The 26,439-nt window shown below is 42.3% G+C and overlaps 1 protein-coding gene across 2 annotated transcripts in view; it reads left to right on the top strand.

The window, feature by feature from the left end:
• Positions 1-26,439, top strand: part of SRFBP1 (serum response factor binding protein 1) — a 42,491-nt gene that overhangs the window by 11,787 nt on the left and 4,265 nt on the right. For both annotated transcript variants that reach the window (XM_035099819.3, XM_088653152.1), the window contains 4 exons: positions 9,133-9,221; positions 10,275-10,347; positions 20,436-20,507; positions 25,946-26,027. In XM_035099819.3, coding sequence (XP_034955710.2) covers positions 9,133-9,221; positions 10,275-10,347; positions 20,436-20,507; positions 25,946-26,027 — 316 coding nt within the window. The remainder of the gene's footprint in view (positions 1-9,132; positions 9,222-10,274; positions 10,348-20,435; positions 20,508-25,945; positions 26,028-26,439) is intronic.

The raw sequence follows: 26,439 nt of genomic DNA, 5'->3' as shown, positions 1-26,439 counted from the left end.
AGCCATTAAATGTAGTGTGGCAAGGCGGCAAAGGAAGATCAGCTGTCAGCGCGGGAAGCTGACAGCTGATCTTCCTTTGCCATTGGGGACGGAGCCGAAGCGTGGCGGTGCGGTGGCTGCCCCCGCCTGTCTTCCCCGAACCAAGGGGAAGACAGGCGGGGGTAGCCACCGCATCACCACGTACAGCCGCCATGGGACAGGGCTTCGGAGACCTCCTCCGAAGCCCTGTCCCATGCCGCTGCCAGTCCCCCGGAGCTCATAGGACCGCATTGATTAAGTTTCAATGCATTCCTATGGGAAACCGCGACTCGCAAGCCGAATTTGTCGTAGGACGAATTGAGTCCTGGAACGAATTAAATTCTTACAGTATTTATTGATTCAGATGGGGAAGAGCTTCTCAGGGGAAAGGGTTGCAGGGGATAAGCTGTGGTGGGAACAGGTTAAGTACCTGTTGTTTTCTGCTGCTTCTCCTTGCAACTGTGTGATTCTACTTTGTTTATAAGAGCCAAGCTCCAAACTGGAAATCCTTAGTTGGGCACTGATATTTAGTTCCAATCGTAGATCTCTTTTCTTTCTTTTTTAAGAAAACATTGGTATCCATACCAAATTAGTTGCACTTATATTCCCTTTGCAGTCATTGGGACAAATTGCTCATTACTTAAGTCAAATTGATTTCAGTTCATTAACTTTTTGGTCTACAGTTTTCTAGTGTGTTACTTTTTGTCTGTAGCTTTTTCTCACTGTGATGATTATGCTAATTTGTAAGTGATTATACTGACTTCCATATTATAATCCAAATTTGTTTAGCTAAATGAAGCAATTTAGTCTATATTTGGTCTTTGTACTCCGTCCAAATTGGATTGGCGGCTTATCATATTTGAATTAAGGCAAGCCATGAGAATAAAGCAAAGAAGAATCCAACAAGTTTGAAAGGGAACTTACAGCTTACTGCCAATTTAAGAGAATTGTGGCCATAGCATGTGTGTTCTATATAAAGCTTACTACAGCTGTTTTCATGTCAGTTAAGGAGGCCTGAAAAGGGGGCTAGAATCTAAAATTCAGAAAACATTATTCTCTTAGAACTGACCATTCAGAAATCTTCATTTTATTTGTTTTTATGCAAAATGATTTAATCTGCTAAAATCTACTACTCATTTAAGTGAAGGTTTTCCTTTGTATATAATTTTAAGTTTGCAATGCCTACAATTGTGGCAGCAGTTTTTTGGGGAGGCAGGGGGCCAAGTTTATCTGTGTACTTTTCTTCACCCAATACTCTCTTCATGCAGGAATGCTGAACAGAAGAAGAAATATTGTTTCACAAAAATTCCACAAAATAGACAGACATTTTGTAAGGAAATACTTCTCACTGCCTTCTTAGTTTTTAAAGCATTTTTTTTTCCAATTGAGGGAGGGTAATCTGCTTGTAATTGAATTCACACACACCCATCCACCTCGTACCCTAATTTATGTCACAAGTCACTGGTTATTATAGTCTCTATTTTCTAATGGTTCCACAGACCAACTTGAAAAGCAGGTGCAAAATTTGATGCTTGCTTGAGTAGCAGTTGTTCTTTGGGCAAGCAGGTGAGCGGCTGCATCTGTCTTTCATCACACACCACCACCTTTCAACAAGAAAAAGCATGTTGCTGTCAAAAGATGTGTCTGGCATAATCAAAACTCTACCAGTTGCAATTTGCAAGATGCTTAAGGAAGGGTGCATAATAACGGGTACAGAAAAGCCAGTGCTCTCAACAAGATTGCCCAGGTAAGGATATCCAGAGGGAAGAGGGAGTGAGGATTAGCTTGGGTGGAGCAAAGCAGAGCAGCTTGAGTGAGAGAAAAGTTTTCCTTTACCTGATGCCAGATCACTTACTTATTTCACTAGTTTATCTTGCTCTACAGCCAGAAAAAGAAAAACCCACCCCCATAGTGGTTTACAAATTGTCAGTGAGAAGTCGGTCCCAGGCCTCAGGCTCACAACATAGGAGACACAACATGAAAGGAGAATGGACAGGAGGGGAGTAGGAAAACTGAGCTCAGGCAACAATTCTTAGTTACAGAGATCTTGTGGTGAATTGCAGGAATGGAAAAATTCAAAGAGGAAGGCAAAATTTGCCAGTCTAAAGAGAAGCTGCTCTCACATCCTGATGCAAAGGCTGTTTGGGGAAAATTCACACTTTGATTGCTGATGGTAGCCACTGCCATGTGCAAAGTTAAGTTTTGTGCATGCCATTGAAGACACTTGAAAAAGTGACCTTGGCAACAACATCCAGCAGTTGGATGGTCACTGAGTGTTGACGTCTTGTGGGCTCAGTGGTCATATGCCTTGAAACTAACAGAATTGAGGTGCGGTAGGAATGGTGTCCCGCTGAATGGCTTCTAAGTTAACATTGTTAGAATCATAGTCAAACCTGCATTTTAAGTTGTTTTATAGATGTACTAGCTGTACCTGGCCATGTGTTGCCATGGCTTAGTCAGGGCCCCCGTTTCCCAGGACAGGGGGAGGATGTGACCCACCCCCACGACCCCTGTCTGTTTCCCCCCCCCATATTAAGGATTCGTCGTTTGGGGAGGGTCTGTGTGGGTCCCCCGGTGGGGGAGGGGGGTATCTGTAGGTAATGTTGGGGAGGGTCTCCCGTTTCCCCCGTGGTGGAGGTGTTTTCGGGGAGTAGTCTGGTGGGGGAATCGGGCCTGGTTCCCGGAGCGGCCTGGATGTCGCTGGGCAGTGTTGCCTCTGGGGTGGCCTGGTTCCTGGGGCGGCGCAGTCTCTCGGGCGGCCTGGATGTCACTGGGTGGAGCTGCCTCCAGGGCGGCCTGGCTCCCGGGGTGGCGCGGCCTCCAGGGCGGACTGGATGTCTGTGGGCGGAGCTGCCTCCGGGGGTGGCCTGGCTCCTTGGGTGGCCTGGATCTCGCTGGGCGGCGCTGCCTCTGGGGCGGCCTGGCTCCTGGGGCGGCCTGGATCTTGCTGGGCTGGTCGGTGAGTTAAGAGGAGGAGGAGGGGGCAGGATTACGGCCCTATTGCTACACAATGGTGTCTTTTCCTTTTATGTCCACTGGAGGGTGCAATTTTTTTTGCACAAATTCAGGTTTTAGGTGTGATATCTGTCCAGTCTAAGTGCATGCAAACACTCGCATATTCGCATGTGACGTTGTGGCCAAATTTGAATACGATCGGGCAATCAGTTTCAGAGAAAAGTGGGCTTTAACAAACAGATAGATATTCAGTCCAAGTGATTTAATAGTGTCCGTAAGCTTTTACTATAAATTCAGTGTCAGTTTTTCTTGACTCTCTTTTACTACATGGGTGTTCAAGAACAGAATATAGTTCTCATCCTGACCCAGGTTGGTGTTAATGTTTTCATACTTTGACCTACCGACGGTGATATGCTTTAAGCTATAGATTTGTACCGTTCATGAGAGCTCTTTCCCCTTTTGGTCAGACTTTCCTATGAATGTTCTTAAATTCTTGGCTGTGGATTCGCTTAGGTTGGACCCCTTCTTTCTCTCCAGATTTAAAGCAAGCCCCCAAAGTAGCCAAGCATAACATTTTATTCTAATGTAATATTTCTTTCCAATATTTGCCACCCCTTACAAGGTCTTTACAATGTATAATCTTTGGTTGTGGTCCAGCGAGTCCTTTTAATACACCCTCTTGGCATTCCATCACCCTCCGCAATCTCTAAAGCATGCCTTAAACTTCTCTGCAGTTTGTTAGTTAACTGAGCTCTGCTAGATTTTTTTCTTTCTTAAACTCACTGCACCACAGTTGTCATGAGTGGAATAATCAGATGCTTGGGATTCCATTGGGTGTAGGAAAGGAAGGAAGGAATTGTATTTGATTAACATTCTCAACTAAGTTTAATCTGTATGCCTTCTCGAAGTTGGGTTCATTTTGGCTGCATGGGAAAACATGATTACAATTGAGTAATTACGTGAGAGCCGAATGAAGTGATATTTGAAAATGACGCAAGAATGACCTACACTTGTGAATTTGCTAGAGGAGGCATGGTGGACACATGTACCGCCGAAGTGCTGCCGTTCCAATTTTCAAGTTCAGAACATGAATTCCCATTTTTTTTCTTCCTTGGTTCTCATCTGGCTCTAATCCAGTTCAAACCTTCCCTTACATGATGCTGTCCTTCCTCTTCCCTCCCCCTGCGATGCTCTGAAAGTGCTATGTTAACCATCTTTAAGTATCTTCAGTTCCAAGCATGGATTTCCCAACCATCTGCTACATATTTCCCCATACCCAGGTCAATATCTTGCATTGTTAAGAAAATAACATTTACATTAGAAATATTAATGTTTACATTTCAAAGCACTGCGGTCTGCGCAAACATCCCAAGCCCAATGTGTTCCCACCATGCGCACAGTTGATATCTATTTGCTTTTGCACTTTACCAGCCCCCTTGGATGAATAGGGTCCTGGCTTTTGCCCCAAACCACACAACAAAGGAAATTGCATGTAAGTGAAGAAGTAAACACTTTTTATATCAGCCTAGCGATACAGACTCGGTAGCTAGGAAAGAGCTCTTACAAAGGCAGACAAGCAGCAACGAAAAATTCAGTCCGACAGCAAAGGCCAAGGTTACTGGCAAGAGCACCAAACTTCAGGAGAGCTGCTACGTTGTTTCAGTAAATTTCCCCGCCTCTCTGCCAAGCTTTTAAGCAGGGAGAAGAGGCAGATTAGTAATGAAGTCCAAAGACAATTACCATATTTTTCCGCGTATTGGACGAGGTTTTTTGACTCAAAAATTACGTCAAAAAACTGGGGTAGTCCAATACACGGATAGTGGCGTGGGGGGTGGGGAGAAGCGGCAGCCAGCTTGTTGGCGGGAGCACAGCTTCCCCTGATGCCACACGGAGCAGGGAGCGATCTTGGGGGTGTTTCCTGCGCACAGCTACAGGCGGGGGGGGGAGGAGAGAAGCTGCACACCGCCAGCCACCTCAGTGGGAGCGCAAATTCCCCCGATGCTGCGTACGGTGGGCACTCCCTGGATTGTTTCCCGCACAGCGGCATCACAGGAGATTGTGCTCCCGGGAAATGATCTAGGGAGTGTTTCTTGCCCACAGCTGTGGGGGGGGAGAGGCTCAACAACTTTGGGCCATCTCCCCTCATTTTCCTAAAATTAAGTCCCCAAAAATAGGGGGGTCTCATACAAGAGGCTGTCTTATAGATGGAAAAATATGGTATTTCCAGGACTCTGAGGGCAATGGTAGGATCTGCAGAAGCTGGTTGGTTTGCCAGACACATTCTAGTCCCTTCACATTTCCTTTCAGGCCACCAGATACCCAAGTTGTTGCATGTAAGGTTATGTATTGCACAAAAAGGCCAGCTGTTCAGCTGTCACGGCATCGTTGACGTGCCTGAGCTCCTAATGATTCAGGATACATGCGCAGTTAACAGTAGCCAAGCCCACTCGCATGGAAAAGGGAGAGTCTTTGGCTCCTTTCCCTTCTGCTATTTCCTGCAATTTGGTGAGCACAAATAGGTCTTGCAGTTACAGAATCATACAATGGTATTCATACAATTTTCACTGTATTCATGCTGTTAACCCAGAAGTGGCTTCAGCTAACACCCCACCGAAGCTCTTTGAGCCCGTCTTTGGCATCTAAATGCAAAGTCAGATCTAATAGCTCTGTCAGGCTGTGGGAAATCCCAGTAAAGAACTCCATCTTGTCTGGATTAGGCGTCACTTTATTACCTTTTCTCTCTCTCATTGCTGATCCAAACACGTGTTCAGAAGATTAATACCCTGAGTAAGAAGAAAAACTAGATGTTGGAAGCATATTGGTTGAAAGAAGCTTGCTGGAGACATTGGACAGCAGCTGATTTTTCCACATGATACTGTACTGATTTGGACTAATGTGCCAAATCAGTATAAGATAACATGTCCATATGTTCTTATGCCACAGGGTGTGTCCTCTTTCTTGCATCCATGGCCAGCAGTTAGTTGACCCTTGGGTTCCTAAAAATATACTATGTCTCCACACATAGTCCTGGAAAGAATAAATTAAATATTGGATAGGAAGTTGAAAATATATGTTTGAGTACGTAATGATCTGCTGTGATTCTCTAAATGGTAGGCCTTGCTTGTGCCTGGTTGTTGTTGTTGTTTTATTATAGCTTGGGAACTTTTCATCTATATCAGCTAACATATCCATGGAAGTAGGTGGGTTTGCCGTCAGTTTGCCAGATCTGTGACAGGCAAGAATTGAACTTGTGCCGCTAAGGAGAATGTATTAACAACTGCAGACATGTCAAAATCCAAGGCACAGTCCCTTGTTGAGGAGCAATGTTGTAGTGACAAGTCAGATGTACAAGTCTGAGCACCTGATTCCTTAGGAGAAGGTTGGAAATCTGGTGGGAACAGGTTGGATGGGCAGGTACAGGATAGACGATGGGCCTTGTTTGGCCCTGAAGTTTTGGCAGAGAAACATTTATATAGGGTGGCCAAAAACAACTGATGGGAACCCCAAATTTAGTTTGAGTACTTGTGATTTATAAACTCCATTTTCATATCCGTACATAAAAGAGTGACCTAGTGAGTTCCGATTAAAATATTTTTATTTTTTACATGATAGTTTATTTTAAGATTTGTGCACGGAGCCTTTTTCCTTATAAACACTATCAGGGATAATATTTATGGACAATCATTTGCTATTACAGGCATCGTTTATTTTAATTTTGACTCTGCAGAAGTATTTTTGCAAGCCAGTGCTTCCTGTTTCCACGGTAGTAAGATGGAACCGTAGCGTGGCATGGTCACTCTGGCCAAATTTCTAATTCCTGACCCAATTGGTTTCAGATATGCAAACACTTCTACCTTGCAGTAAACTGTTTTTAAAGGGTTTTAGTTTTAGTACCGTTTTACATCAATATTTGTTTCACATGGGGTGCATTTTCCCAGAGGGAGGCTGTCTTTTGGGAGACCGTCACCAGGAAAAGGAAAACAAGCCTTGTATATTCTCTTGACTCTTCAGGTCAGGCTGATGGTTTGGAATTGCTGCTACACTTATACTTCCCACTACTAAACAAATAGGAAGTGTCTACAGAGTCGGAATTTGAATAATAAACTAGTTGTATTAATAAATATTTTCTCAGATCTTAGGAGAGGAAATAGTGACATTTTACTTACAGTATGTGTTTTTTAGTAAATTTCTAGCCTGCTCTTCCAAGGGCAGCAAGCAATACAATTTACAATTTAAGGCAATGCAATTTAAAATAAAAACATTTTAAAACATTTAGAGCATCTAAAACATTTTAGAGCAATCACATAACTTCATAGTTGCTAATTTCAAGGTTGCTATGGTCACCAGGTGGCGCTGTGGTTATACCACTGAGCCTAGGGCTTGCTGATCAGAAGGTCGGCGGTTCGAATCCCTGTGACGGGGTGAGCTCCCGTTGCTTGGTCCCAGCTCCTGCCAACCTAGCAGTTCGAAAGCACATCAAAATGCAAGTAGATAAATAGGAACCGCTACAGTGGGAAGGTAAACGGCGTTTCCATGTGCTGCTCTGGTTTGCCAGAAGCGGCTTTGTCATGCTGACCACATGACCTGGAAGCTATACGCCGGCTCCCTCGGCCAATAATGCGAGATGAGCACGCAACCCCAGAGTCGGTCACGACTGGACCTAATGGTCAGGGGTCCCTTTACCTTTTTTTATGGTCAGTAGTATCCCATCCAATACCTAGCTAGAAATAGATTTTTTTTATTTTCTCCTGAAAGTCAGCAATGAGGGAGGCAGAAGCAGCTCGCCAGGGAGGGCATTGCACAAATAGAAGCACCCCCTAACCCAGTCCCTGGTCCATGCCAACTCGGCAGCAGCTACAGGTAGCACCATCAACTGGGCTTCCTATACCCGGAGGTCTCAGGGCAGTTAACAGGAAAAAATCAGAATATAAAACCACAAAATATATAATAAAAATAAAACAACCCAGTAACCCCCCCCCCCAACACACACAAAACCACATTTTAAAAGGGCATAAGATGTCAATCAAAGTAAGCCAAGGCCCGGTTAAAAAGGAATGTTTTTGCCTGGTGCCTAAAGGTGTATAATGAAGACACCAAGCGAACTTCCCTGTGGAGAGCATCCTGCAGGAGCTTCCTGCAGCCAATTGGAAGCAGCGCCAGAAAAAAGTTCGAGAAACCTTTGCTTCCAAAAAAAGTTTGAAAACCGGAACACTCACTTCCGGTTTCCGATTGTTCGGGAGCCGAAATGTTCAGCAACTAAGCCATTCAAGATCCAAGGTATGACTACCACATTTCATGTTCTCAAAGCAATTGACCTGATCTCAAGTATGGCACCACATTGTAAGAGAGGCTAGTGTTGGTATTTTTGGTTATTAAACATACTTTAAATAACTTGGGTAGGCTAGCATTCTATTTTTAACTTTGGAGTGTGGTGAGTTCTGTCTTATTTTATTTATATGGGTTGCTTTTTTAAAGGTGTTATCCCTGTCTTTGTGCTTCAATTGTTTTTTTACCTATTTATTGCATGCTGACCTCATGTTGTAGGACATCATGGAAGTCCTGTAGGGTTGCCTAGAAATGTTTGATCTAAGATAAAATTTGGGCCTGGGGCTTCTTGACTGTCAGTGCCCATTTAGTCCATTCACTGCACCAGAAAACAGTCTATTTCTCTGTGAAATGGAATTTGAAAGAGTGTTTTTCCAAAGAATGAGTCAGGTTTGCATTAACATCATCTTAAATTAAAACATTCATGTGGTTAACTGAAGGAAGTCTTGTTCTGTAGAAGGCTTAGAAGAAAGTACAGGTGTTTTGTGGTAGTGCGAGTACATAAATGAACAAGTAACACAAATAAGCCGTCTTCACCTATAGCCAAGCCTAGGTCTAAGAAAATTAAACATGACTGCCTAGGAATGTCCTGGCTATTTTATGGCTTGTTTCTTTTCAGAACTCAGACATGTTTTGAGACTTGGTTTGTTCCTCAACTGGCTGGCTGTTTTTGGAAGCAGTTTTGACTTTTAGCAGCAAAAAATGAATTCAATCTTTTGTTAAGCAAGGGAGCTAACTATGCTCAAAGCTGTTTGTAAACTTTGAGTGTTTATGCAAAATATGCTATTGATGTTGTTTTTTACAATGCATTTTCTTTCCCCCCCAAAAAAACAGGTTGTGAAGATGAGAAAAGAAGTGAGGAAGGTCAGAGTGCTGACAATTCGCAAGCTAACTAGACATATTGCAAAACTGAAGGCAAAAAAGTAAGCTTAACAATTACTCTTTTTATGGTTTTCTGCAGTCCCAGGGCAACTGGTAGTAGGAGCTACTGGCTCTTTCTAGCAGGAAGGTGGGAAGCAAGCATCCTGCCCCTGCCCCTCTCTGACCAAAAAATATCCCTCTTGCCATGATGACATACTTCTTCCTATAGCCTCCCCAGTGGTCCTAAGTCTCCTGATTAGTAGTGAAGGTCACATCCTTTCATTTTCTATAAAGTGTTTTAGAATTTCCGGGTCAGTTTGGTAGCTAAGCCAATGGACTGTCCAAGCCTGGAATCATGGTTAAGGAATCTCCTCCTTAACCAGAGGCATAGTGTGGGGAGGGCCAGGGCGACCGTGGCCCTGGGCGCAGATTTTTGAAGGGGCACGACGAGGGGGCACAGCCAGGGGTCCTCATCAAGTTTGCAGCAGTGAGAAGGCAAGCCAAGCTGCACCTGCTCCAGGCCTTGCGGGCTGGGGCAGCACTGCCTGCACCTCCTCTGGTGAAGGGCCATCTGTGTGTGCCCCACCCCTGAGCCGCCAAGAGGGAGTAAGGGGGAAGGCCCCACCACCGAGGAGAGGTGAGTGGCTCTGGCAGCCGTCTCCTCCTTTGCTAACAGGGGTCCTCAACCCTCAGGTCTGTCCTCATAGGGTGGCTTTGAACCTCTTTCTTCCTCCCCTCCCCTCCCCTCGCTTCACCTCCCTTGCTGCCGACTCAGACCGCCGTGGCTCAGTTGGCGGTGAGGGTTTGGGCTGGCATGGCTTCCACACGTATACACACACACACACACACCGGGCTCCAACAGCCCATGCTACACCACTTTCCTGTAGCCAAGCTAAGTTAGACCTTGGATTAGCTGCCATTCTGCACTCATATGATGTGCAAACCATTCCACTATGCTCCCAGTGCAACCATGGATAAGAGATTGCCAAAAAAAGGTGGGGGAGAGAACTGCACTAGGCCTTGGTAACTATTACCATGAATTATTTTACAGTGAATAATAACGGAACATAACATATGTAGTATTGCAATATTATTTAAATACCTTCCTCTTTCAGGGGCACAGAAGATGCAGTATTGAAAAACCATAAGCGTGCAGAGAGGTTACTGGAAGAAATTCATGCCATGAAGGTAATGCTATGCATATGCTTTTGAATATCTAGTCTACAAACTGCTTAAATTACAAACATCTGTACAGGTCTTTTTTAAAAAAAAAACCAAAATCCACTTCAAATAAATTTGTTTCAGATTTTGTATGGACTAGTTTTGGCTGTAAATAGAACATATGAGAGAGCAACAGACCACAAACGTGGTGGGAGACTATTTTTAAATTTATATTTTACTTTTTATTGGTGCAACTGTCAAGGTGCTAGACTAATTTGACTTGTATGTGTTGCCAAGCTAAACTAGCATTTGTTTCCAACAGACCAGTTTGCCTCAATTTTTAATTCCTGAACTAAATGATGACTGTTCAGTGCCTCTGCTGCTCAGAAATGCGATGGACATTTTGATGGTTGACATCATAGTTCCTAGTCTTCCCACTTGCCAACTCCTTACATTTTTCTGCAATGCTGTCACTGCTCTAATGTGCAAAGCAGTAACGGACAAAATGGATTGAAACCAAAGTATTTTTTTCTCTTCTGAAGCCAGGGTATTCATTAGCATTTGCAAGGCTCTTTTACTTCTCTTACACTGACATGCTGAGCCAGTAAATGTCTGGCAGGCTCTTGAATAACAGATCTTTTTTTGTAGCAATGAATAGCTTAATTACAGTCTCTTTTCTTCACACAATATTTATAATTTTTAATGTCAAAGTGCAAGACTGGTCTTTCAAACTTAGCCATAAGATTAAGCTGTAGGAATGCTGTTTTGCCCTGCTAATGAATGCATAGTTTACTGTTCTAAACAGGTGAGCTATAGTAATTTTACACAATATGCTGGTTCTTGGAAGTATTTAAGAACTCATTATTAATGAAAAGTAGATTAAACCACTTCCACTTAGAAGGTGCCTATAGAAGTGCCCTAAAATGTATACAACAGTTTTCAAAGCACATAGCAAATGCACTGGTCTTTGTATGCTTATAACTTTAAAAGGGGAAATAAGGAAATGTTATTTTAAGTCTCTAAGACAGGCTACAGCCAAAAAACAAAATAATAGCAGCACTGGGATGGATCCAGAATTTTGCTTAGCAGAGTTTCACTGGCACTGGAAGGAAGAAGTGATTTTAGTTTATTTGTTCTTTTCTCTGACAACCTCTACACCTTCTGAAAACTGCTCCATAGGGTTGGAGACCTGCAGGAGCTCTAGAGACAGCATGGCAAAGGGGGAAGTCAGTGGAAATCATCTTCCATTCCGCTGGACAGAACCAGAACCCAATGCCTTCTATGAATGAACTCTTCCATTGAAGGAATAGCCACTCTGGATCCAACCCTTTCTGCCCTTTCTTCATTCCATCAAAAATGAAGGCTTTGGGTATCTGTGTAATTGCAGGGCACAGCTATGTTTTTGGACAAGCAAATGGACTTGCATTACAGAAACTTGATGGTGGTCTTTCAGGTATCCCGCTCCCTGCAGAAACCAGAAATACTGATTACTTGTGCCATTAATATAGCTATTCCTATTCCCTTCAAGTTCACTAGAAAACTCCCTGTATAGGAATTTCTGCATGTTGCTGTCCCTGAAAGGGGTCAAGCCTTTGAAAACTTTGAAGCACTCATAAAGTGAACCGTTGCAAGCTTGCATTTGGAGCACTTTCAGAAAGCTTAGAGGACACACACAAAGCAGCCCCTGCCAAAATTGTCAACCTCCTTTCCCTGCTCCAGGGCCTGGGAACTTTCCTTGGTGAAAGGAGGGGAAGTGCCTGAGGCAGTGAGTGCGCCTTGGGCTCCTCCGGTTGTCTTTTCCTGCAGGTGATGGGACTGAGACTACCAAGCAGAGGCTCTCATATTTTACACTCTCACTTGTGGGGTGTCTCACTTGTGGGGGCTCTCACTTGTGGGGTGCCTCAGGGTTCTGTTCTCCCCCCCCCATGCTTTTTAACATCTACATGCAGCCACTGGGAGAGATCATCAGGGGGTTTGGGCTGGGTGTTCATCAGTATGGATGTTCATCAGTATGCGGATGATACCCAGCTCTACCTCTCTTTTAAATCAGAACCAGTGAAGGCGGTGAAGGTCCTGTGTGAGTGCCTGGAGGAGGTTGGAGGATGGATGGCGGCTAACAGATTGAGATTGAATCCTGACAAGACAGAAGTACTGTTTGTGGGGGACAGGAGGCGGGCAGGTGTGGAGGACTCCCTGGTCCTGAATGGGGTAACTGTGCCCCTGAAGGACCAGGTGCGCAGCCTGGGAGTCATTTTGGACTCACAGCTGTCCATGGAGGCACAGGTCAATTCTGTATCCAGGGCAGTTGTCTATCAACTCCATCTGGTACGCAGGCTGAGACCCTACTTGCCTGCAGACTGTCTCGCCAGAGTGGTGCATGCTCTAGTTATCTCTCGCTTGGACTACTGCAATGTGCTCTATGTAGGGCTACCTTTGAAGGTGACCTGGAAACTACAACTAATCCAGAATGCGGCAGCTAGACTGGTGACTGGGAGCGGCCGCCGAGACCACATAACACCGGTCTTGAAAGACCTACATTGGCTCCCAGTACGTTTCCGAGCACAAAATGTTGGTTCTGACTTTTAAAGCCCTAAATGGCCTCGGTCTAGTATACCTGAAGGAGCGTCTCCACCACCATCGTTTTGCCCGGATACTGAGGTCCAGCACCGAGGGCCTTTTGGCAGTTCCCTCGTTGCGAGAAGCCAAGTTGCAGGGAACCAGGCAGAGGGCCTTCTCGGTAGTGGCACCCTCCCATCAGATGTCAAAGAGAAAAACAGCTACCAGATTTTTAGAAGACATCTGAAGGCAGCCCTGTTTAGGGAGGCTTTTAATGTTGAATAGATTACTGTCTTTTATTTCTCTGTTGGAAGCCGCCCAGATGGGCGGGGTATAAATAATAATAATAATAATAATATATTATTATTATTATTATTATTATTATTATTATTATTATTATTATTATTACAAGGATCTCCGCCCAAAAGATTCTGTAACTCCTATTTTCAAGCTTTTCTCCAAGTGAAGTTCATTATGTTTGTACCTCTGTCACAAGTAAACATGATGTTTCTTTGCGGAACAGATTTTGAAATGGATTCAGGGGCAAAACCAGCTTTAACTTGGAAAATAAACCATTTCTATTTTGCAATGTAACTTGCATTATATGAAACTTGAAATACAGACCTCTGTGTGTTGAGCACTCTAATCTCATGTCAAGTTGGGGTGTGAGTTTACCTGGTTTTTTATTTTAATGTAAAATACTTTTCAGGGTTAAAACAATCTGCTACGTGCTAACAGTTACATATGAAGAATTGTTCAGTAGTCCCTGTGTATGGTGCCTAATAAGATTTGGGCACTTGCGCTTTAAAAATGACTACCAGCCAGAGGATGGTATGTATTTGATGGAACTTGAGAAGTCCTGTCACTAACTGTTAAAAAGATTAAAGTTTTTATCTATGGCAGGTTTGTTCTTAAAGTATATTACAGCAATGTGGTCTGGTCCAAGGGGCTTTCCCCCTTGATATTGTCACTTTATATTTATTAAAAGAGGACTAATAGGCATATGTTGTAATCGGATGATTCAGTAATCCCAAACATTCCAAACTCAAAAGCTAGAAATATCCTCTTTGCAGGGAAACAACATTGCTTAAAAATTCTAGCTACGTGGATGAAAAAACTGGGTTAATTGTTTGCAGGAGTTCTTGAAGCTATTGGAACAGAAAACTGTTTTTAGATTCTTCAGGCTTCATTTTGCCAGAACTGTATAAAACATTTATTTTAAAATACAGGAAAGAGACAAAGAACGCTATGAACCTAGCTAGTTCTTCCTCTGTACGTGATTTATTTTATGGATGTCCAAACTGGACATATAATATGTATCTGTAGAAAAAGAAGATGGATTACAATAATACTACCATTTGGCCTTCATTGATTCAATTTATTCTATTTCACAAAATATTTATATCACGTGACATGTTACAAGTTTTCATGTAAACCCGTGACACTGTTCTGAAATGAGCATTCTGGGCCAGTGTAACAGAGCTGGGGTGATGCCCAGATAACCCCTACTCACGGTAGACCCATTGAAATCAGTGGACTTATGTTACTTAAGTTCATTGATTTCCATGGATCTACTGTTAGTGTGGATTAGTTGAATGTTGCCTATGATCCGTAAACCCTAATTACGAAATTGGGAACTTGCCATAAGATTCCATGGTCCCGGCAAGGAACAAATTCCCTCTTCCTGCCTTAACAGCAGTTAAGACACACTTCAGTATCAACACAGCTGACCATTAAACCTAAAGAAATGTCAAGAATAATATGCCTCCTATGGTTCAGAGTTGGTTATGAATTTGTCTGCATTCAAATACAGTGGTACCTTGGTTCTCAAACAACTTGGAACCCAAACACTGCAAACCCAGAAGTAAGTGTTCCAGTTTGTGAACTTTTTTCCGGAAGCCGAAAGTGCTCCGTTTTGAGTATTATGCTTCCGTTTTGAGTGACACATCTGTCGGTTTTGTGTGACACACTTCTGTTTTGAGTGTTACGCTGAGGTCTGTCTGGTTTTGCTATTTATTTTGCTTTTTTGTGACTGTGTGAAACCCAGTTCAGCTACTGATTGATTGTGTGACTGCAGTACATTGTTTATTGCTTTCATTTTATGTATCAATGGTCTCGTTAGATAGGAAAATTCATGTTAAATTGCTGTTTTAGGGGTTTCTAAAAGTCTGGAATGGATTAATCCATTTTGCATTACTTTCTATGGGAAAGCGTGGCTTGGTTTTGGAACGGACTTCCGGAACGGATTAATTTTAAGAACCAAGGTACCACTGTATGGACCTTATAGATATAAACAGTTTTCTACATAAATTTGTATATGTGTTTGTATACCAGCAATAGTTTTTTGGAATTGTTTGAGTGTATTTCTTCAAAGTGTGGTGGCAAATGACAGCGCATTGATCAAGTGACAGCGCATTGATCAAGTTGCCCTGTTCATTAGCTACACCTTGGATAATAGTTTTACTTTAGCCACAGAGGAAGTGGGGAAATCCTTCAACACGATGAGAATGGGGCTGAGCTATTATGGCCAGCTCTGAACAGCAGGCGGGTACCCCTTTATTTTCAAACATGATTGAGGCAGTTCATTAACATTAATTTCTGAAATAATCGCCACACGCCATTTAACAAAACTGAATATGCCTTCTTGTGCACTCTTTCATCCGCAAGTCGTTTGTTCTTCCATAAGGGGATGAAGTCTTTAGGGATCAGCTGTCAGACGGGAGTAGTAAGTTATGTTGAAATGCTATCAGTCAGAGTGCTATTCGAGGATGTCAAGTACAAACACTTAAGAATAATAGGATGACTGTTGGGGGATAGTACCTGAAGAAAAATAGCCCAAGAGACAAGGCTACCCTTGGCATTTAATCAAGGTGTGATCACTCACTCCTTGTTCTGTTCGTTGTCTCCACTCTCATCGATTTATTTTCCTTGCAACTCCCTTGCCCGCTTTAGAATGGCTACAGAGTTGTACATGTATGCATATTCACTGTTTGTGCCTATAATGCGATACATGCAAGACAAAGAAAGATATGGGGAAAGGCAAAGGACCCCTGACAGTTAAGTCCGGTCGCAGACGACTCTGGGGTTACGGCGCTCATCTTGTTTCACAGGCCAAGTGAGCTGGTGTTTGTCCGCAGACAGTTTTTCCGGGTCATGTGGCCAGCATGACTAAGCCGCTTCTGGTGAAACCAAAGCAGCGCACGGAAACGCCGTTTATCTTCCCGCTGGAGCGGCACCTATTTATCTACTTGCACTTTGGCATGCTTTTGAAATGCTAGGTTGGCAGGAGCTGGGACCGAGCAACGGGCGCTCACCCCATCGTGGGGATTTGAACTGCCGACCTTCTGATCGGCAAGCCCAAGAGGCTCAGTGGTTTAGACCACAGCGTCACCAGCATTGCATTTTAAAAAATGTTTCTGGAATGAGTTGCAAGCTTTTGGGGGGGGGGGGGTTACGTGATTCTCTCCTCCCAGCAAGATGCATATGTTCCTGGTATGAAGACGCTTCCTTCTGCTTTTTGAAGTTGCCACAAGTTGCCTTTTTTCTATATGTGTGCTGCTGTAGCAGGATGGCAAAATATAAGCAGATTAGAATGGCTATGGCAGCTTGAACTTGTGCTCTGTGCAAGGAAGAGTATTAATATCACACAAGAGAAGAACAAATGGCTTCAAGATGAAATTTTTATGCACCACATTGTCTCTTCTGATGTCAGTTCAGGGAGTAGGATCATAAATAATGTTTGTTTTTCTTAATTATTGGGTAATGACAGCCAATACAATCCAAAACAGCTTAATGGCTTGCCTTGTGCCCAAAATGGAATTTTAAAAATCTGCTCTGTGTTCAGACTGCTTTTGCTGCTTTTCTCTTCTCTCTGCTTGAATCTCAACCATTTTAAGCATTCTTGCAGTTGTTTTTCAGTGCCTGTGCCATGTTGGTAAATATGATTGCAAGAAAATGGCTCATTTATTTACACACACACACACACACACACACACACACATATACATACATATTTCTTGAACTTGAATTCTAAATTTGCTACCAAATGGAGTTTAGAACTTTCCTGAAGAATTTATAAAGCAAAAAAAGGAGATGGAACTATGTGCTGCCTGTGAATTTACAGCTGGGTTTTCGAGCGAAGGATTTTTTTTTCTACTTTACTTTTACAAAGTGGCATGAATACTTCATAGGATGTACTTGTAAGAGCAGTGGCTAGCTAAATTACAGTTATACCTATGCCAATGAAATACCATAACATTTAAATTTTAGGACTTCCAACTGTAATACCGTTTTGTGCCAGAAAGGGTTTTAGTGGACTGTTCAAGTTCTAGGTCATGATGAGTTTAGATTGGCTTTACCTGCAGCCAATCGGAAGCTGTGGAAGCCCTGTTGGATGTTCGGGTTTCAAAGAGCGTTCGCAAACCGGAACACTCACTTCCAGGTTTGCAGCATTCAGGAGCCAAAATGTCTGAGTACCAAGGTGTTTGGGATCCAAGGTATGACTGTGTTTGAAAATTAAAGAGAAAACTGCTTATGATGATAGTTACTACCTAAGTACATGGCCACATATCAAAACTAGGAAAGCTTATTATTGCTTTAATCCTGATATTGCTTATAATTGAAATTTGATTTTGACTTTGGGGGAGGTGATGTGGAACACATTTCAAGTAAAAATTAGAGGATACTATCCCAAGCGAATGCTGACATACACAACTGAAGAATTGCTAAGGAAATGGAATGTTCAAACATTGCAATTTTGGTTTTTGTGATTGCCCCACTAAATGATGTTATGACCCAGCTTTTTCCTTTTGTCCAACTTGGTTTTTGTAGCATCGATAACCAAAATACTTTCTGCAGTAGCTCGCAAGGAGCAGTTTGGAGAGCTACTGCTTTTTAAACCACCACAAAATTACGGTCTTGCAAATGAATGTTTTCATCCTAGAGAAAAGACAGTTAATTATATTTCCTATATGTGACTACTGACTTGAATGGGAACCATGGGGCTGAAACCATGCCTCTAGTTACACTGTCTAAAATGCTCATATCATAGTTTCCAGTTTAAACTTTAAGCTGAAGTCATTGCTTCCATTTTGTCTTGGAAGCCTTTTAAAATCATGAAAATAAGTTTAGGAGCATGTCATTGCATTTGAAAAGTTAACTGTGCCAACACTTTTGTACTTAGGAAGTCCAAATCATATCTCACTGATTTCATTGTTGCTTTCCCCAAATACAACAACAACAACAACAACAACAACAACAACAACAACAACAACACTTTATTACAGTTGTAGACCAGAATAAGGAGGGAGGGGTACAATCATTTAAAATCTAAAAAACAAAAACAAAACACTGAAAGGAGTTAAAACAGAATATATACTGGTATATATAAAAGTCCAAAAGAAGCTTGGCTATATATATTCTGTTTTAACTCCTTCTAAAACAGAAGTATATAAAACAGAACATATATATATATATATGTTAGGAACATCAGACAAGAGTGAAAGAGTGCAAAAGGCTAGTATATATAAGACCACTGCCCAACTTTTATCAGTTACACACTATTTCTGTGCCATCACCCAAGATGCACGCTAAATGTTTCTTTGTTAATTCAGTGTTGCCCTTAAATATGAACTTGGAGATACAGTCGTACCTTAGAAGTCGAATGAAATCCGTTCCGGAAGTTTGCAATGGACATTTGGGTTCCAAAAAACGTTCACAAGCCAGAAGAATCACTTTTGGGTTTGCGGCGTTCAGGACCCAAAATGTTTGACTCGCAAGTCGTTTGAGATCCAAGGTACGACTGTAGTGGGTATCAAGTTCAAATTAGTTTTAACTGATTATTCTTCCTTTAGGTTAGGTGGAGGTGGTGTTGGAACTCCTTGTGGGTGAAGTTTATTGTAAAGCTAGTAAGTGGGGTGGGTGTGTTTTCCCTCAGAAGGCATGAGGATGTTTTTCCCCAATTGGCACCAAAACTTCAAATGACATTCCCATCTGCAAAACCTGGTGTGAATTTGACCACAGTAGCAATCAGACGGCTGGAACTTTCATCACTTTGCTATGACCAAAAGGGGAAAAATGCCCTTGCTATTTTAAATTTGCAATTCCAGATGTGATGTGTTGCTTGCATTTCTTACCAACAACCAGACAATAAACAACAAGTTTTAAAATAGAATACTGGAACGAAAGTCCAACATACTGAATTAGCCTAAGCCATTCTCCATATTGTAGCATATTTTGGATGAATTAAGAACATTTTAAATGAAACTGCATAAGGATACCCGTGAACTGCATGTTCAATCCACTGCTCAATGCATTACTTGAATTGTGTCTTGTCCATATGGAGTTGCCAAGATACAGAGGTATGCCAGGGTACCATAGGAACCAACTCCCAGGGGCTGTGGGGGCTTTGACCCCCACAATGAAATATTGGGGGGGCAGACCCCCACAAAGTTGATGGGCATTCCCATTCAAATGGTGTGTGTGCGCTGTATCATGTGATCGATTATGCAGGGTGGGGCTTACCTGCCCCCCTATATTTTATTCAGGTTGGCACCCCTGCATTATACAGAACATCACTAAAGAATGCAATGCCTTATATCCGTTATAAATCATTTACATTTCCAGGTTGACCCAAAGTGGAAGCTGTGTGGATTTTTTTTCTCTAAATCTAACGATTCAAATGCAGATTCTAATCTTGAATTTCATGTACCTTGGTTCTCGAACGTCATCCATTCCAGAAGTCCGTCCAACTTCCGAAACATTCGAAAACCAAGGCATTATTTCCGATTGGCGCCAGCGCCCTGGAAACAATAGCCAACAGCCACATCGGATGTTTGGCTGCCGAAAAACGTTCAGAAACTGGAACACTTCCAGGTTTTTGCCATGCGGGAGCCGAAATGTTCGAGCACCAAGGCGTTCGAGAACCAAGGTTCCACTGTATTTCCTAAATAAGCATGTGTACTACTTGTTAAACTAGCTGCTGTTACTCTGTATTGTAACTCTACCTCATAACTGTACGTTGTATCTCTACCTAGTGTAGCCATTTACACATCACCAGCCCAAAAAAATTTGCAACAAAATAAGGCTATTGTGGCCAACCTGCTCCGAAAGAAAACTGTACAGGAGGTGGAGAACTGTAAATGCCGAGTGGTTGAAATTTGGGGACATTGTTAACTGCACTATGCAGCCGGCATTATCCTAGAAGGGCTGTGTTATAGGTCAATGTGTGTGTATGCGGTGGATTTGTTTTGTTTTATTAACATACAAAATCGAGCATAAAACAAAGCCATCACAGAAAACAGATATGAAATATGAAAACAGAAACAAGGAGGAGGCCAGAGACATCAGTAATGCCTTCCAGATTTTTGGTATAATAGAAATTAAAACAAGTCTATATATATAAAAAAACACCATTAACATAGATATCTTATTTTTCAAGAGGGATGAGTTGCATTTCCAGTTAGATTTTAATCCAAAATAGATTTTAATCCCGTTTTGCTAAAAGGGTGGAATGGAAGCCTTTAGCTAACTCTTTCTCTCTCTCCTTTTCCCCCCCACAGGAGATAAAGCTTGACCACGTTACCAAATTGGCACTCGAACAAGAAATTAATTTTGAGATTGTTTGCAAAAAGGTAGGATTCTTTGTACATTTGTGTGAAGTCATCATATAAGCATGCTCGCAGGAAAGAACCCACTTTCGACCTGGGCAAATATATTTACTGTACAGTGGTACCTCGTGTTACGTACCTAATCTGTCCAGGAGGTCCGTTTGTAACCAGAAACTGCTCGTAACATGAGGCGCGCTTTCGCTAATGGCACCTGCCGTGCTGCCGGAGCGCGACTTCCGCTCGCATCCCGAGGCAAAGTTCACAACAAGGGGCATCTACTCCCGGGTTAGCGGAGCGCATAACCCGAATCATTCGTAAGAGGGATGGTACGTAACACGAGGTACCACTGTACAGCCATCCCAAAGGTTTGTCACAGGGTTTCATGTTGTGTTGGTGCTGATGGCGTATGTCATTGTAGATCCTTCAGAACACTTTTCTAATGTTCTGACTTTTCAACAACAAAGGCATGTTCAGATGCCTGCTTTGGTCATGATGGATGCCTTGATGAGATTTCTGCTCTCAGTTGCAAATGTCTCTGTCCTTCGTTTTTTTCCCCCGTGCACTGCAAGTTTAGAAGAAAAAAGCTCCATGGGATTGTTTTTTCCAGCAAGTTCATAATTTGCAATGAAAACCTCGGTGTTGGAGGTTTGTTATTGCTTGAAATGGTCAACATTTGTTTCAAAAATCATATATTTCCTACAATCAATGGATAACTTAATAGCAAGGATATCATATCACAGGACGGAGCAATTTATTTATTATTGAGATCCATCTTGTTAATTAATTGATATAGTTAGAAAGAGCCAAGTTTCTTGTGCCTGCCGGTGTCCAGCTTACAGCTGTCTTTGAAAGGGAGGCATTCTCAGATTTCTACCAATGCCCTACCTTTCCTTTCAGACCTTGCCAAAGCAGAATGAGCCGATGTAGGCAGATTTGCTTACTCTCTGTAATATAATTTAAGCATGTAATGTGAGTTTCTTTGGTGGAATTTCTGTTTCTAGCAAAACCACAACGTACATACTATTCACCAATATGGTAGTTTAGGGTTTGTTGTGATCTCTTTTTGTTGTCATTGGTTGATGTTTTAAAAGGAAAAACCAATTTATTAATACAAGGTACAGGAAGCAATGGCATTCCTCCTTTCAGTGCTGATCAGTGCATTTCGTTTGGGCCACCACATTTTAACTAGTATGCATACATTAAAAGGAAGCGGAAATGATTTTCAACGCTTCGGGAAGATGAAGAATTAGAACGTAGAATAGGGTATGTTTAATTTAAGTGGAACAGTGGATTGTGGTCAACCTAGCACAAAGTTGGCCACAATGTTCTGCACTCTCCTACCCCATTTGTCCCCTAAATTTGTTCTGGGAGTTCCCTCAACCCCTCGGAGCAGATTTCAGGATGGTTTTAGGGCATGTCCTGGGGGAGAAGAGGAACCCCATTGTGCTAGTGCTGATCATTGCGTCAAATATTTGTGGGGTGGGGAATCTGCTTTAGAGAAGTACATGAAGGGAGAGTTTCTCTCTTGTGCCCCTCAGTAATGGGGAACCTGTGGCTCACAGGCCTTATTAAGCAGGCCAGGCTTCTCTGTTTGGGTCGTGAGGCCATTTCAGCTAAGTCACATCCACCTGTACTATACCTGACATCATAGATATATGAAATAAGGTACAGAGCAGGAAATGGGGCTTGACAGCACCTGCAAGCTACACTGTTCAATACTCAGCTGTGCACTGGGCTTTAGAAGTTGCAAAACACCGACAGTCAGCTTATCGGCAGTGCCTGCAAAGTACCATTCTTCAGCTATGTGGTTTGATTTGAGACCGCACCGTCAAAGGGAAACGGGTCATCTGATGTTACTGTGATATCAGGTGACTGACAGGTGGATGGCTCCACCCACCTGTCAGACACGGCACCTAATGGAGAGCAGAGTCCAGCCCACGGACCAGCCCTAGTTCCCCCACCCTCCATTGCAGCGATCTTATAAGGAGACCGTTTCTCCATCATCAAAAGCGTGAAGGCAAGAGTTTTCTTGGTCCAGATGTGGAACAGTCTGCCTCGACCATCACTGTTTTTGTAAAAAAAAAAAAAAAATTGAAGATGGGTGAAAACAGGTCTTTCCCCAATATATATGTGCCAATAGATTGTCAGTTACCGTGTTTCTCATATTATAAGACACGTCTTATATTTATTTTTTCCTCAAAAAAAAACACTATGGCTTATTTTCAAGGGATGTCTTATTTTTTTCCTCCTCCTCCTGTCGCGGCCAGCATTGCTGCTGCTCCTATCACTATGTCTTATTTTCGGGGTATGGCTTATATTCCTTGATTGCTTAAAAATCCTGCTATGGCTTATTTTATGGGGATGCCTTAAAATATGAGAAACAGGGTATTTGGGACTCGGTATAACTTTGGCAAGCTTTTATGGCTAATGATTGAATAGTATTTTATTGGTAATGCTGTGTTCTTTGTGAGCCATTTATACACTTCAAAAATAAATTAATAAAAAAATTATTTAAAAAATACTTAAGCAATGAATGCATGAGAAAGCCCATTGCTTTTATGCAGTGTGCATTACAGCCACTTGAAATTTATTGATTCAGAAGTTTTGGAATCCAAATCATGATGCTGGCTCAAGGCCATTCACTTTGAAAATGTTATGTTTCCTTCATGCTAATTATACATTTATGTTGCTTGATAGAAGATGCTGGCATTTGTTACGTCATTAATAACAGAACACATAATTATTTACTTGGATTTTTAACATTCTTTGCTTTATTTAAAAATAAACTCTGTGTGCAGTCCTTAAGCCAAGAAGAAACAAACTTCTGTGAAATCTCTGCTGTCGTTTTTTAGCTAAATAAGTCATGGTATTTGTTGGTGACATCTTATACTTGATGTGTACTTTGTAGGAAGTGTGTGCTTGGGATTCTGTCAATATGCATCTCATCCTAAAGTCAAAAGATACATGTGGTGAGCAGGTATCGTTGCTTTTGTGATTTGCACATCTTCAGGGCCAGACCTTATACAAAGATATCCCAAATTACTGCAGTGGGGTAGCCCTGTTAGTCTCTTGTCGCAAATAAAATAAAATCAAACCCCAGACTGTTGTAGCCCCTTAAAGGCCTTTATGGCATTATCGTTTGTGAATTCAAACCCACCTTGTCAGATCTCTGCCCAGTAGGGCTTTTTTCTAGTAGGTTAAAAGGCTGCTCAGAGTTCCCTGGGCACGAATGCAGTAAGAAGCAAGTTTAATGTTTCTTCATAAGGCACAAGATAAGATATCCTAGGAATAACCTTTATAGAGCTTGAACAGTCCCCCGATTCTGTCTGAAATGGAATTGACTGTGGGTGTTTAAAAACCACTGTTTCCTGATAAATTTCCATGGCAAACAGATGCTAACTTCAAACACAAATGGTTGTGGTTACTCTTAAGAACATTGGCGATGTGGGAATGTTTCATGAAGGTGTAAGATTTGTCTCCCTGTGACTAACTCTGTTCCTGCAATGCAGATGATTCAGCCTTGTGGTCTTCAAAAGATTTGTACGTTTGAACTATGTTCTTAAATATTTTCACAGCCTTAAGAATTTGTTGTCTAGCTTAACGTCTCCTCGGTGCCAAAGGTACACTGTCTGCCCGGTGATTTTTGGCTTTTGAACGGAAATGAACTAGCTCAAAAAAAGTTTCAAGAGTTGTAATATCCAGTCCTGGTGCCCGGCCGTGTATTCTTCCTGTTGGTCTACCTCCTCTAAACGCTGTGCAAAAGCATAATGGATAGTTTCCATGTGTACTATAGCCTGCCAAATGGCTTTCCCCGTCACATAGATTATTTCTTCACCGCTAGGAGCATGGGGAAAATTTCAATGAGAACAATCCATTTAATGGGGTTTTTCTGTGGCCACCATATAGAACAGCTGCTACAAATAAGCTGTTTAATGGAGCTTTGCAATGGCAATGCAGTGTTGAGACCCTGAGAATCCTGAGAAATGAAGGGTTCCCCTCCACTCTTGACTACAGAGGAAGTGAGTTCAGTTCCTAAATCAATGTCTTACGAATTTTGTCCCATATACCAGTCCAAAATCCTGCCTCATTGTTGAGTCTCCTACTGATGCAAGGCATGCACTTCATACAAGGAGTATGGGCAGCAGAGATCTGGATGAGATCAGTGGCTACAGTCACTGTGGGAAAGACTTTAAAATATTTTTGTTTTGTTTGGCATTTTAACATCTATGAATAAGCGAGCCTAGGATAATTGTTATCCACTATGCAGTTGACTTTTGGTTTGTTTTTTACATTTTTAATGTTATAGCATCAGAGGTAATTTTTAAGCTAAGATTGAGAAGTGAAAGAGCAGGGTTCCCCAAACTAAGGCCCGGGGGCCGGATGCGGCCTGTGAGGCTCATTTATGCGGCCCCCAGCAATCCCTGCCGCCACCCACTCTTACCGGCGTGGCGCGGCACAGCCGCCCACTTCCAGGTCACCGGGAGCGTTGGAAATAGCTTGCGCGCATGCGCAAGTGTCATTTCCGGTGCAGTTCCGGGCTGGAGGAGGCCCATGCGCACAAGTGATTTCCGGTGTTCCGGCAACCCGGAGGTGCGCCAGAAATTGCATGTGCGCATGCGTATGGGCGCGCGCTCTGGCCCACACCACGATCGGTGCTGGCCGCACCGGCCCTCGGCAAGGTACGTTCGGGGACCCCTGTGAAAGAGTAATGCAGCCTATACATAAAGACTTTGGACTAAGCCCCAATCAACTTGGTGGAATGTACTTCTCGGCAAACATACAGAGCATCAGGTTTTAACTTGATTCATCTATTCATGCAATCCTATATATGCTCATCAGAAGTACATCTTACTGAGTTCCATAGGATTTAGGATTGCAGCATATATGTACTTTAATCTTCATACCCTTGGATGCTTTGAAAGACGGGCCAATATTTTTGGCATAGTGTCATGAGTGTTCTTATTTGAAAATATGACTGCTACAATCTTTTGCCGGAGATATATGTGCAGAAAAATACTAATAAGCTATAAAAATGTGGACGTCACATTGTATGTTTAGCGACCCTTTTTCTCTCAACTGTAACTTTAAATGGGAGGAAATTGAATTTGTTGTAAAATGAAAGATTTTAGTATTTTCCATTCGTGCATGAACTAAAGGTATTCGGTACTCACACAGAAGCTATGGTTGCTCTTTGGTCACGAGAAAGTGTTTCCTAGTCCCACAAATTGGCACAAAGTTAGATTAATTTTTAGAAATACAGATTCTAGCTGTTCCTAGGTCTCTGAAGATAATAGTATTTGATCTTCAGAAATGTCGACTAGCGTGTAGTTTGCTGTAATACCACTGCCATTGGTAACCTTTCAAGCCCCTCATTACAGGATGTGCAGATTTAGTCTTGATAGGGTTGATTTTCCTTTTTGTTTTGTCACTCAACAAGATGCTTCACCATTTTTCTAATACAGCCTAATTCTACAGTAAGAGAAAGAGCCATTGCTAGATTGACAACTCACCCACTACTGAAGACAAAAATTGCCAATATTAAAGGTAAGCCAAAATTTACCCAGCTAATCTTCGTACACTGGAGCATGTACAGCTTTTTTTTTTAATTATCATTGTCTTAAACTGAAGTGTGTCTAGGCATTGATTACCCTCTCAAACTGAGCATTTGCAATAGTTGAGTAAGCTAAATGTATTGTATTCTGTGTACCTGAAATAATGGGGGAGAGAGATCTCACAAGGAAAGCAGTGCATGTACAGATGCATAGCATGCTCATAAGCCAAATGTTTCTGGGTGTGTCTAAGATTTACAGGACTATTCTACAACCATGTACACTATTGCACATATGTATTGTTACTCATACCAACAAGTTGAGGGGTTACGCTAACTCATAATTATCCACTCTTGCTTATTTCCATAGTTGCTAAGCTAGTGAAATTAAACAATGATTCAGGAGGT

Source organism: Zootoca vivipara, chromosome 10 (assembly GCF_965207765.1).
Source record: "Zootoca vivipara chromosome 10, rZooViv2.hap1.1, whole genome shotgun sequence".
Classification (NCBI taxonomy): domain Eukaryota; kingdom Metazoa; phylum Chordata; class Lepidosauria; order Squamata; family Lacertidae; genus Zootoca; species Zootoca vivipara.
The sequence above is the reverse complement of the archived record's forward strand: the minus strand, read 5'-3'. Positions and strand labels throughout refer to the sequence as shown.